Source organism: Sphaerodactylus townsendi, linkage group LG04, assembly GCF_021028975.2.
Source record: "Sphaerodactylus townsendi isolate TG3544 linkage group LG04, MPM_Stown_v2.3, whole genome shotgun sequence".
Classification (NCBI taxonomy): domain Eukaryota; kingdom Metazoa; phylum Chordata; class Lepidosauria; order Squamata; family Sphaerodactylidae; genus Sphaerodactylus; species Sphaerodactylus townsendi.
In genome coordinates, this window is record NC_059428.1 from 14,084,375 (window position 1) to 14,098,100 (window position 13,726).

Here is a 13,726-nt window from a genome sequence, read left to right on the forward strand (position 1 = left end):
CAGTGTGCATAAAATTTGGGCCAGGCCAATGATGACCCCATTAAGGCTATCTAGTCTTTGCTAATAACTAAACACGTGGAACATAAAGCAAGAACTGCTAACTAGACAACTCAGGTAGATGACAAGGCACACGATCAGGTAGATCGAAGGCACACAATCAGGTAGATCGAAGGCACACAACTCAGGTAGATCGAAGGCACACGATCCAGCAACCTATGCAAAACCAAGAAATGCCAGGGTCTGGTCAGTAGCTGGGCATTTGACTTCCTAGGGAAGTCTCGTTGAGTTTTACGACAGATGAAAGGAGATCTGAGTTAAAATTATTTAATGTATTTCTATCCCAGCTTTACATGCAAAAACCAAAGACAATCAAAAAACACACACAGCTGGAACTCAGTCACCACACACAAACCAAACAGCTCACAGATTTAATATTTTTGTTTCATCTTTGTAAAGCTGTATCTTTTCTGCCTCCCTCGACCAGCCCTTTGTGACCAATGGAAGTTGAGAAGCTTCGTGGAGGCTATGGGGCAGAGAAGGGCCACAACAGTAGGGGAGAAATGGGAAAATCTATCCCCTGTGGCGCTTGGAAGAAGAAAGCGAATGCAAAGAATGTCTAGTCAAGTAAAGCGTTCTGTCAAATTTGTCACTTCATGTTATTTACTGAGTTGGTAATTAGAATTGCTGATAGTTGACCAGCCTCCATAGTTATTACCAGAATAATGAATTCAGGCACCCATCTTTTACAATACAGGCAATACAAACCAAAGGAGAGTAATTCCACTCTAAGTCAGTTTATTTCAGTGGGCTTAGATTGGAGTAACTCGGCACAGAGTTGCACTGAAAGTGTTGCTAAGTTGTGAGAAGAATTTACTTGCAGTAAAATTAACACAGGTAACGGATAGCTAGGTTACAGTCTACTGCTCCAATTAATTTCTGCATTCATCTTAATATTTAACAACTTAATATTCATGGCTTAGTTCAGAATACAGAAATCAACCATGTTATTCTGAAAGTGGATTAGTCATAATGAATTACATCTCTGAGGCCAATTACGCACAAGGTCTTTGCTGTGTAGTGGACGCCAGTGTTCGCTGCAGCAAGATTTCTTGTACGGGCGTATTTTCTGGAGCCCCCATTTCACTTTCCACTCTCTTCACGGCAAGCAAAACCACTTACAGCACGATTTAAATCTTGCTTCGCCGTCAGAGCAGAACAGATTTGCCAGTGGGCACAGTTTTGCCCTGCACCTCTTCCCTCTGGCCATGGCCAGCCTTCCCACGCCATTGCAGAACTTTTTGGATGCCTTTTCCCTCACCTCCTCCCTTCATGCTGTCAGTTCCTTCCTGTTTCCCTAAGTACACTGATCAAGAGATCCAGAGATTTATATATCTAGTGGGAGGGAGCCCCCTCCCCCCAAATCTCTGTCTAATGTCTGTGTTCAGTCTCTCCTCCCCCAGTACAGTTTCAGTTGCCAGGTGCCCTGGAGTCTTTCCCCTTAGCCTTCTCTCCATGCTTCCAGCTCCTTCCTGCTTCTCAAAAGTGCACATATTGAGAGGTCGATCTTTTAACAACAAAGAGGGCTTTTGCAAGGAACAGTTCAAGCAAGTATCTTTCTGGCTCCACCTAATTTCTCCTGCTTTGCTTCTGCTCTTCCTGATGGCTGAGAGGACTTTTAAAACTAAATTTCAGGCAAGACTCTATTTTAAAACAAATCTCTCTTCTCTTGCAACGACAACAGAGAGTGTCTGTGTGTGTGCAGAACCAAAGTGAATGGGGAAGAAAATATCAGCTCTGTGCCTTTAAGGCTGTTGATGGGCGGGGTTAAGAGAGACAAAAGATCTGTGGATTGCAATGCTACTATGGGGGCATCCACCAATGGCACCTGCAACATCTCTATAGAGAGTGAGGATAAGGAATAAACCTTCTTTGTGGCCTTATTTGTTCCTCACTACTCCATGGAACTCTCCATTTTCAGAAGGGAGGCTAGAGAAGCAACAGAAAGGACAGAAAAGGGCAGACACAAAGGATAATCTGAAAAATAAGTTATAACTAGTAGAAAAAAAGAGCTGAAAGTATTTGACCAGGTTCAGCAGGAAACAGAAGTAAAATGGAGGTTAAAATCCACTGCAGAGATCTATCGTGGCTGCCCTCCCCATGCAAGGCAGGAATAAAACTGAGTCACAAGTTTGGGTCTGGGAGACAGAAAGTGGGAAGTCCTACCTCTCTGAGTACCTAGTGGGAAACAGCCTAGCTTCAAAAAGCCCCCTCCCCCCAGAGCAAAAACAAGGAAGCTACAGAAATAAATTTGTGACATGTGTAGTGACTGTTCGAAAAGAGAACATGATAAAGACATTAAAATCTAAAAGACTCTGTATTAGGCATGGAAAAGGATGTGGTGATTGCTGTAGGCATAGAAAGCTTTAAAAGGATACTGGATAGATTTATGGAGGTCAGGTTTGTTCATGTCTACCAGCCATAGTGACTAAAGGGAACCTCCACATTCAGAGACAGACAACCCCACAATCCCAGTGCCAGAAGAAAGCCTCAGCCACTATGCTCTGTCGTGGCCCTCCAGAGAAACTGTGTGCGGCAGAATGCAAGACTAGAGGGACCACAGGTCTGACCCAACTGGACTCTTCTTATGTTCCCACAGCTGATGAACTTTGGGAATAAAATCTGAACCTTCGAGAAAGTTCTTTGAAAAGGGCACACTCACTTCAGCGAATTCTCTTGTTACCGCAATGTGGATGATATCTCTACAGGAGCTGAAGTGCATATGGGATTCAAGTTCATGCAGGACAGATCCACCTGGAACATATGATGTTGCCTTACTCAGAAATGAACCACTGGCTATCAAGGTCACTGCTGCCTGCTCATGCTAGAAGCAGTTCTCCAGAGTCTTGTATCAGGGTCTGTCACTTGCTTAAATCCTGATCCCTTTAACTGCAGGTCCTGGGGGTTGAACCCGGGTCTCCTGAATGCCACAGATGCTTTCGCACTGAGCCACAGCCCCTCCCTTAGAGAGACTGATGGAATTAATAAGCTTACAAAATCTGAAGGCAGTTTAAAGTTTTAACTGGTCCGTCAAAAAGTAGGAGCAGATTTAAGCATCTTCTTAACTGTTCTATGGCTCCACTCTTTGTTCAGATTCAGATTCACCAGAACATTACCATTATGTTAATCTGTCCATGTATCTTAGGGGAAACCAATTTTAGAACAACGCAGGTCTTTACTTGAATAATTATAGACCTGAACCTTTGGATAAATCTATCCGGCATTTATTTCACAAACTGTAGTTGAGATTTTGTTCTTTTTATTACATCGACTGAAAAATTACTGACTTGTACTATCTAAGACGGGGGTCTGCAATCTGCGGCTCTCCAGATATTCATGGACTGCAATTCCCATTAATGGGTTGATGGGAATCGCAGTCCATGAACATCTGGAGAGCCACAGGTTGCAGACCCCTGATCTAAGAGGACTGTTTGCCATGTTTAGCTCTCCAACAAGTAGAGTCACTACACCAAAGGCATGGGGGTTGTTGCGATGGCGTTCCCAAGATGGTGAGATTTGGTTGCTATGGATATCTTCAGAGGAGGAGGTGGGTAGAGCAAAAAGTTTCAGTATCCAACACATTTGCTTAACTGGAACATACACACACACACACACACACACACCGGCAGCCAATTCCCCATGAGCTCTATGTGATGCATTCAAAGTACTTCACTGGCATCCAAATGGTTTCCCAGTAGTTTTAAATGCGGGTGCCCGCCATGGTCTGGGCCCAGAATACTGCACTCATTCCTACATGAACCTACCTACACGGTAAGATTCTCCTTGGAGGGCCTCCTTTGTGCCCCTGGCACTTAACATGAAATGGCTAACCATGTGGAATTTGATCTTCTGAGGTGGCAGCAAAACAGCTATTGGAATTTATCACAACCTTGAGATATCAGTTATGGAGAAAACAGATCTTGAGAAACTTGATCCAGTTACACCCACCGTTAAAGCGCCACTTGTTCAGGATATCAACACTATTGAGCAATTTGTAGGAGCTAAGGTGCGGCCAGGAAAAGTCCAATAGTCTACATGCACAGGAAAATGCCCCATAGTTAAGGCATCAGCTATTCAACAGTCAACCCCCAAGAGGTCTAGAAGCTCCAGATCATTCACGCTATTTATCAAGTGGCATGCATTAAACTTATTGGTGTGATAGCCATATGATTGCATCACTGGCAATTTACTTCCACCAGTAACAACAAACAAGGATTACGAAAGAGTGATCTGAAACCAAGAGAACATTTGGAAGCCATTTCTATTTCTTATTGGAATTCTAACTACAACTTAGGGGGTTTTGGGGGGTGGGGGTGGCATTTTAAGCTAGCTAAGAAGCTGCCAACCTAAGCAAAGTCCTTTTTTCCTTTTCACTGTAAACAGTAAGTTCTGCCCAGCATTGTCCATACCTCAAACAATGGCCTGGACCCAAACAGTCACGAATAGGAGAACAGACTCCTGAGTGAAAATATTTCTGCGATGTAACCCATTTATCTGGAACCTGCAGCCAAACAAACATAATACTATACTAAAACTGCAGCATTTTCCTCTATTGTCAGAAAAGGGATATGCAAAAGTTCTAGTCTTTTGACTCGGACACAAACTCTGGATTTCTGATTATGTTTCTTATGCACAATGCTGCACAGCGGAGAGAAGAATTTGATACAGGGCAGCTTATTCCTGATAAATAGCTAATTTTACGGTGTTCCTGAGATCAGACTAGAAAGCTTAAGGTAAACGAAGGTGAAATACCATTGGAAAGAAGAAACCAGGAAGAGCCTGGCAGCTGTAAAAAAAAGAAAACAAACAGTTTGCTCTTAAGCACAGACAAGGAAAAAAAGAAAGGCTTGTAAATTATTCCCATTTGGTACTTGAAACCTTACAAAACCTTACATGTAACAGGTCTTAATAAATGCTCGTAAGAGGAGGGGGAGGGATTCTGTTATGAAGTAACATAGCCCCTTGTTTTCCCAATCTTGAGTGCAGTATAGAAAAGTTTTGAGTGCATCAGCTAGAAGCATAGGTGTCAAACTCGCAGCCCTCCAGATGTTATGGACTACAGTTCTCATCATCCCCTGCGGATGATGGGAACTGTAGTCCATATCTAGTTTGACACCTGTGAGCTAGAGCTTGTAAGAATCCCAGTCACACTAGATCCACAAAATTAGTTTGTCAGTTATGTCCATTTTTCCCCATTACACAGATGTGAAACAGAGGCTGGCAGTGACTTACTCTGTTCCAACTAGTCCACAGCTTAAGTTCAACTCAAACACTTCTTCCATAACCTCAGCCAAGTTCAGGTCTCCTGCGCTACAGGGCCAGACTGCCTTTTGCAATGGGACACAGAGTGCAGTTCAACCGTAGCCAAGCGTTACAATTAAGATCAGAATCAGTACTAGTTTGATCAAAGTGTCACAAACGACAATCCAACCCTGAAGTTGCCCTGCTCGGGGAATACTATAAACACAAACAATTATTTCTGACACTTCAGAGCTGATGGATGTGTTCCAGCCTGGCAGTTATAATGCCAGCCAGGTTTCAATTTCCCCGGCAACAGGAGAGGCTGCCCCTGCAAGGAGAAGGACAATTCAGAATCAGCAGATGCATGAAACCGGAAAGCTTCCAAATGGAATCTCCCCAAGGGACATGTGTCTTCAAGCATTCCTGCTTTCCGTCAATCGTTGCGTCATCTTGCTGGCTTAAGACTTTCAGCCGTTGCTGCACACATAATACAGCGGTTGGGAACAGCATGCATGGGTAGGTGAGCAGGAGCACTCTCAGAAACAGGTTTCCAAATAAAGCAAATGGAAGTCTGTTGAAGGGATTCCCTAGCACTACTCATTTTTGCTCCAACAAGCAAGATTTTTAAATGGAACTAAACCCCGATTCCAAATCAGACTCTACCCCTACATTCCTACACTACACTATACGGGTGCCCTGAGCTGGATAGTCCGGGCTAGCAAGACCTTGGAAGCTAAGTCAGGTTGGCCCTGTTACGTACTCAGATAGGAGACCACCAAGGACGTCCAGGGCTGCTACGTGCAGGCAATGACACACACACACCCCACACACACACAATACATCTCTTGATGGAATACCCTATGGAGGGGAGGTACTCTAAGTTAGCTGAGACCTGACAGCATTTTAAAAATGCTACCCATGTAGAGCAGCAGTGGCGTAGGAGGTTAAGAGCTCGTGTATCTAATCTGGAGGAACCGGGTTTGATTCCCAGCTCTGCCGCCTGAGCTGTGGAGGCTTATCTGGGGAATTCAGATTAGCCTGTGCACTCCCACACACGCCAGCTGGGTGACCTTGGACTAGTCACAGCTTCTCGGAGCTCTCTCAGCCCCACCTACCTCACAGGGTGTTTGTTGTGAGAGGGGAAGGGCAAGGATATATATATTCTCACAATACTAGAACCAGGGGGCATCCATTGAAAATGCTGGGGGGGGAGAATTAGAACTAATAAAAGGAAACACTTCTTCACGCAACGTGTGATTGGTGTTTGGAATATGCTGCCACAGGAGGTGGTGATGGTAATGGCCACTAACCTGGATAGCTTTAAAAGGGGCTTGGACAGATTTATGGAGGAGAAGTCGATTTATGGCTACCAATCTTGATCCTCCTTGATCTGAGATTGCAAATGCCTCAACAGACCAGGTAATCGGGAGCAACAGCCGCAGAAGGCCATTGCGTTCACATCCTACATGTGAGCTCCCCAAGGCACCTGGTGGGCCACTGCGAGTAGCAGAGAGCTGGACTAGATGGACTTTGGTCTGATCCAGCTGGCTTGTTCTTATGTTCTTAAGGAGATTGTAAGCCCCTTTGAGTCTCCTACAGGAGAGAAAGGGGGGATATAAATCCAAACTCCTCTTCCTCTTCTTCTAGATATCCAACACAGTTTAAAATGGATGCACGATGATCATTTATAAAATTGGTAAATACAAATTTGAGAGCAGAATTACAAAGAATTCGGCTTTTTGTAGCCGCCAACAGGAGACAACTCTCTCCTGCTGCCCATCAGAACAGACAAACAGCAGGCAAGACGCTTTAAACTTTAAATGTAAAAGAACATTTTGATCCACATTTTGTGCCAAGGAAGCTACCTGCAGACTGGCAAGCCTGAAGATATTGTTAGGGGAGCAGAGATAAGTGCACATCAACAACTCCCTTCCTAGGCAGCCGTGCATTTCAGCATTACTGAGCACAGTCGCCTCAACTCCACAGCTACCTTTCTTGCATTATCAATAGCCAAGGACACAAAAATGCGCTACAGTTGCACGACACTTATGTTTCTTCCAAATGCCTTTACACTGAGATAAGCTATCACAGAACATAAAACATTTTGTTTTCTATTGTGGTGATACTTAAGAATACATTGATCTTATACTCCCGTGTTAGCTGTAATTCTGGGCACACTGAATAATCCACTTTACCAAGCACTTCAGAAATAGTTTGCAAGCGCACTTTGCCATTTTACACAGTAAAATCCACTTGCAAAGCACACTGAAAGCGAATTAAAAGCACATTATTCGGCACGTGTGGAAGCACCATTATTTTGCGCAGGAATAAGCAATGCTATCTAGGAGCTGATTTCCCCCCCACCCCACCTCCAGGGCAAAAAACCCTCAAAAATTCAGGTTCTGATCTAACAGCCCTGAAGGAAAACATGACCACTTCAAAGCCACCACATATCTGTTAGCCCGATCTTTATCAGACCTAGGAAGATAAGCAGCTTAGTATTTGGATAGGAGTCCAACAGGGAAGCCCCAGGTTGCTGTGGGGAGGAAGGCAATGGCAAACCACCACTGTTAATCTCTTGGTTTGCAAATCCCATAAGACATAGGTGTCAAACACAGGCCCTCCAGATGTTCATGGACTACAATTCCCAGCAGCCCCTGCTAGCATGGCCAATTTGCCCTGCTGGCATGGGCTGATGGGAATCGTAGTTTGACACCTATGCATAAGGGGTCACTGTAAGTTGGCTGTGACTTGGCAGTCTTTTACACGCACCCCTCCTACAGATGCTGCCTATGAGACATTCTTCTGCACGAACTCTGTGCTGGATGATTCTTGCTTCTGAATTCTTGCTTCTGAACTATTTGTTCAGCCACCCAAAACTGATAACCCCAGACATGCATTAGCTTTTACAGCAGCAGTGGCGTAGTGGCTAAGAGCAGGTGACTCTGATCTGGAGGAACCGGGTTTGATTCCCAGCTCTGCCGCTTGAGTTGTGGAGGCTTATCTGGGGAATTCAGATTAGCCTGTGCGCTCCCACACACCCCAGCTGGGTGACCTTAGGCAAGTCACAGCTTTTCGGAGCTCTCTCAGCCCCACCTACCTCACAGGGTGCTTGTTGTGAGGGGGGGAAGGGCAAGGAGATTGTAAGCCCATTTGAGTCTCCTACAGGAGAGAAAGGGGAGATATAAATCCAAACTCCTCCTCCTCCTCTTCTTTTAGGAAAGATGCATCAGCAAGCAAAAAAACCAGCTATCAGTCTAAAAATTCACAGCTGCTTTATGGGTAATGCAGTACAAAGTGTGAGAGGTCTCAAGTTATACAGCTCTTCCAGATTTCTACATCAGCATCCAAATTATACAATTCAGCCCTGGCCTAAATTGCAAGAAGCCTTGTGAAAGCAGCAGCACGGGCCCTGCCAGAGCAATTGTCTCTGCCAGACTCTCTCAGCAAGAGATTCTCTCCCCCCACCTCCAAAATTAGATCTTCTACCTCCCATCCCAAGCCACAAAGCAATTATAACCGAGACACAAGGCAATTCCAGCATACTCTGAATGCACAGTACTTTTTACTCCACAGCCGAACGTGTTGAGAGATCTGGAGAAGAAGGAAAATGAGTTGCATCGGGTTACAAGAGACTGGAGTGTAGGGATTCTTCAATGCCAGGATTCCAGACACAGCAGAGTACGGTAGAGAAAGCATTAGGTACTTCTAGCATTGAATGAATGTTGCTGGTTGAAGGGATTAACCATTTAGCACCCACATGCTGCTCACAGAACAAACAAATGAACTGCAGTAGGAACTATAGAAAGTCAGACTTCTGAAGCATATATTGCAGAATTTACAGCCCAGATGTTTCTCCTTGAGGCCTCCAATCCCACAGCTTCAAAACTTTTTTGGCTGCAAGAGATCTAGCCTGCCTATCTTTGTAAAGCTGAACTTGTGTCGTCCGAAGTAAATGTCTTCATTTCTCTCTTATCCCTCCCCCCCCCCCGATCTCAACGCAAAAGGTGACAACACATTGTATTTTAACAAAGAAGGTTGATCAGACAAGCTTCTGATATTATGTACAGTTGTGAACTCAGGTAATGCTAAATCGAAATAAGCCAATGAAACGGTCAAGTTCACGGCAAGGAAAAATCTGAATTATTTCTGCAGTCGTTTTTATAAGCACTATTTATAAGCGATAGCAAAACAGAGCTTATGCATTGGAAGGGAACCAAGAGACTATTTTCCTCCCCTACTGGAAAGCAAAATCATCTGAGTAGCTTTCCATAATCTTTATACCCTGTAGCCTGATTTGTTATCACCAGCTGAATACCGCTTCATATTTAGAAACTAACAACGTGCGCTCCTTCTGATTACCTACACAAACCAGCCAAGCAATACACACACAAGTCTACACTATGCTTGCAACAGATTGACAATTATCCCTGGGAGCAGTTCCGTGACAGATCCCAAGTACAAACATAGTTGATTCACCAAGCCGTTCCAAAACAGTTATGTCTTGCAATCCTTAACACCCCACCCCACACACAAACACCAAGTCAGACCACGAACAAGTTCTGTGACTTCCAATGACTCTGACACACACAAAAGGAACAAGCTTGACAATTTGTTTTCTGGAGTCAGGTCACGTGGAGAAAAAGTTACTAACATACTCCTCGGCCCCCTCCACCCACACATCACAAAAACCTCTAAAGAAGAGCCCAGGGCTTTAACAGACCAACAGATGAAGAAAACTAACAGAACACCCCAGCATTGGACCAAAGCAGAAACATCATTTCTCTGCAAGTAGTGGAAGGTTTCTACAGAAAGAGTTCAATACACATCTCACTCCTGGCTTCTCTAGTCCCACACAGAAAAGAACATTCTTAAGCTAGCATGAAAGCACGCTAGTCAGACAGTTTTTCCTAGAAAGTCACCACACTAGTCTGATATCCTTTAACGTCAATAATAATCACGGCAACCTACACCGTAACATGTTTTTTAAACCCTGCCAAGGAAGCCTAAATGTTGCCACTCAAAACTGAATATACGCACAATTGGTATGTGTTCCCCTCTCCCCCAAAGTCTGTTAAAAACTTTAGGGGATTGGAAATTTATTAAAACAACAGGACATCAAAAGGAAATGGAAGAGAGGAAAACAGATCAAGGTCAGACCACTTATAAGGGCGGGATGAAGGATACACAGGAAGAGGGACAGAACCACATCAATAAGCAGAATGTGAGAGATTAGAAGTGTTTTCTAACTGCTGGCCTTCCACCGGACACTGTGCAATTATTGGAAGTTGTCGTGAGCCACTCAGAGCTCAGGACAAAACTTGCTCTGGCAATTAGAAGCAAGTTTTAAAATAAAGAAAACTGCATCCAATCATAAGTTTATGTTCCTGAGAGCAAGTCTGACGAATGCACGCAGTTCTGCCTGTATGTGACTAAATTAGATGTCACTCCTACAGTGATGGCCCAAATTCAGTCACTGAGTTTTTATGTTTTATGTATACTGTTAAAATATTCCCAGTAACAAGGCCAACGTGGTGCAACAGTTAGCATGCTATGCTAGGATATGAAAGAAGGGGGTTAAAAAAATTAATAAGTAAAACAGAAGGAAGAAAGGAGGAAGAGGAACCAAAAAAACTGAAGGGCAAAACCCTCTGAAAATCTGTGGCCATCCTTTGGACAGGGGTCTCAAAAACAGGGGGAAAAAAGATAACTGGGTTGGGGAAGGTAGTATGTGATAGTTTAGGGAACAGTACTAAGCAGATCTATCCAGAGGTCCATGGAACTTATACCCAGAAAAGCATAATTTAGGATTGCAACCTTAGAGGCTAACTAAACAGCTTGGGTGTAAACTTGCAGGAACTACTGGAGAGTGAACTCAATTCCAAATAAGCTGAGGAAAAATCTAACAGAAAGACTCTAGATCAGTGATGGCGAACCTTTTCGAGACCGAGTGCCCAAATTGCAATCCAAAACCCACTTATTAATCACAAAGTGCCAACACGGCAATTTAACCTGAATACTAAGGTTTTAGTTTAGAAAAATGGTTGGCTCTGAGGCATGCGTTACTCGGGAGTAAGCTTGGTGGTAGTCGGTGGCTTGGCTTTGAACTCTTCCAACAGGTGAATCACGACCCTAGGAGGGTCTAGTCAGAAGCAAACCCCATTGCCAGCAACTGAGCTTACTTCCAGGTAAAGGATCGCGCTTTAGTTCTTCGCATGAAAACCAGTGGGGTTTAACAGAGCTTAACAGGGTCACCTACACTGCCTCCCCAAAACAAGGTCTTAGGTTTAATGCTAATAATCGAGTCTAGTGGTCCAGGCCAGCCTAGATGTGGAGGGGGGGGTGACTCTGTTTGCGCGTGCCCACAGAGAGGGCTCTGAGTGCCACCTCTGGCACCCGTGCCATAGGTTCGCCATCACTGCTCTAGATTCACTTTAAAGATGTCTTTTACTGAACCAAACTGTTGGTCTACATGCACCAATACTATGGCCTCTGACTGTTCTCCAAGGTCTCAGGTTGAGTTCTTCCACATCACCTGTTTACACCTATTAACTGCCACTGAGCCCAATTACCTCTCTCCCTACCTTAAGGAGAATGGAATAAACTCATGTAGGTTGGCACCATATGACTGCAAACCTAAGATGACTTACTAAGTTATCAGCTCCACTAAGCAAAAAAGAATTTACCCCCAAGACAAGTCTAAAAGTAAGCTGTAACAGGACTTATTGACTCTCTTCCCAAGGAATGGAAGGAGAAAGTGCCTGGTTCATAGGTTAACATGGACAAACAGACATATCCTGCATCTGCTCAAAGCAAACAGCACACAATTATTCGGCTGAAAACGGAAACTTTGAATTTATTTCTGGATAAATGTGTAAAAGGAAGCTGTGTGTTGATTAACTGGAAGTGGCACAGCTTGCTCGTCGAGAGTTTGTAAACAGATTTGGAAACAGTTTCGGTAATCCGTCTGAGGAAGGGGAACTACAGACGAATTAATAAAGTACGTGTAGAGTTTAAATGAACAAATAAAATAAGTGATGGTTTTAAATGAATTCATAAAGGAACTGCGGGATTTAAACCATACGTTTTGTATAGAATAGAAGAAATTAGACGAATTAGAAGAAATATACGAATCATTTGACAGGCACACGCAGCTAATATCAACACCCTGCTCACATTTAACCACAGAGTACAACATAGAAAAGAGCCAACATGCGCACCGGGAAACCAGCACCTAGGTTTCCAGATGCCTATAGGGTGCCTGTAACGTAAGGATTGCCCGACTCGTGCCAGCTTTCCCTTTAAAAGTGGATTCCACACAGCAATGGCTATAAATGAATTCGTTTTCCGTGTAGGGAAATCCATTAAGGTCAGTAGGACCCAAGTGTACACGCGTTCACGGGAACGTCAGAACAGGGCTTAGAGGGGGCGGAGGACGCTGCAGGTAATTACATGAGATAGAGGGGGGGAGGGGGGAGTCTTCCAAGGGGGGGGAGAGAAAACCTGCTCGGAGGAAGAGGAGGAAACGGGGCCCGAAGAGGCTCGTGGCGACTCACAGTCCAGGTGCTTCTTCTTGGGGCCCATCACCTCGTGCGTGGTGGCCTTGCAGACGGTCTTGGAGACGGCCGAGCCGGTCACGCTGTGCTGCGCCGCCGTGATGCGGTCGGTGATGCTCTGCCCAGACATGGTGCCCGACTCGGAGCCCGGCAGCCGCCGCCGATGATGATGCTCGCCTGGGGAAGGGATGGGAAGGAAAGGAGAGGGCGGCCCCGGTTGGACCCCACCCCGCCTGCCGGGCCTGGACCTGCCGCCCTGGGGAAGAACCGGGCCCGTCACCCGGGAAGGGTCGGTCCCTCCTCCTCCGGCGCCGCCTCACACACACAGCTGGCCGCCCCGCCGCAGGAAAATGGCGGCCGACGGCGCCCCGCCCTCCCAGCGCCGCCTCGGCTCTTTGGATCACGTGACGGCGAGGCTGCCTCCCATAAGGCGGGCTCGGGGCGTCCTTCCCCGCCTCCCCCTGCCACGTGATACGCCGCGCCCTCCCGCGTGACGCCCGTGCCACGTGACCTCCCGCCGCCGCTCCCTTCTCTGTGCGCGCAGCGAGGACGAGGGTGGTGACGAAAGCCGTCGCGTGACCTTTCTCCCCGCCCCCTTTCCCGGTGTTCGTGCTCTCGTGAGCAGCGGCGGCGGCCTTACGTCACCAGTGCGGGACGGGGAGGGAAGTGCCTTCCAAGGGCTGTTTGGTTTGTAAGGAGAATTTTAGCCACGCTGTTTTCCCGCCACTTGGGGAGGCAGCGCCTACCTGTTGGTTGACTTATTATTTTTCCCATAATAATAATAATTACTAATAATAATATATAATAATAAAATACATAATATGGGAAACTGCCACAATACATACAGTTCCTGAGTATTACAACACCTCCAA

General features: G+C 45.5%; 1 protein-coding gene across 9 annotated transcripts in view; it reads right to left on the minus strand.

The window, feature by feature from the left end:
• Positions 1-13,188, minus strand: part of PICALM (phosphatidylinositol binding clathrin assembly protein) — a 102,039-nt gene extending 88,851 nt beyond the window's left edge. For 5 of the 9 annotated variants that reach the window (XR_007244247.1, XR_007244246.1, XM_048493259.1 and 2 more), the window contains exon 1: positions 12,855-13,187. Coding sequence is in view for 5 of the 9 variants with exons in the window: in XM_048493259.1 (XP_048349216.1) it covers positions 12,855-12,984 (130 nt within the window). In the remaining 4 variants the exon portion in view is untranslated. Of the gene's footprint in view, positions 1-12,854 lie in introns of all 9 variants that reach the window. The other 4 variants (XR_007244245.1, XM_048493256.1, XR_007244248.1 and 1 more) reach the window with 2 other exon arrangements.
• Between the last annotated feature and the right edge of the window lie 538 nt (positions 13,189-13,726).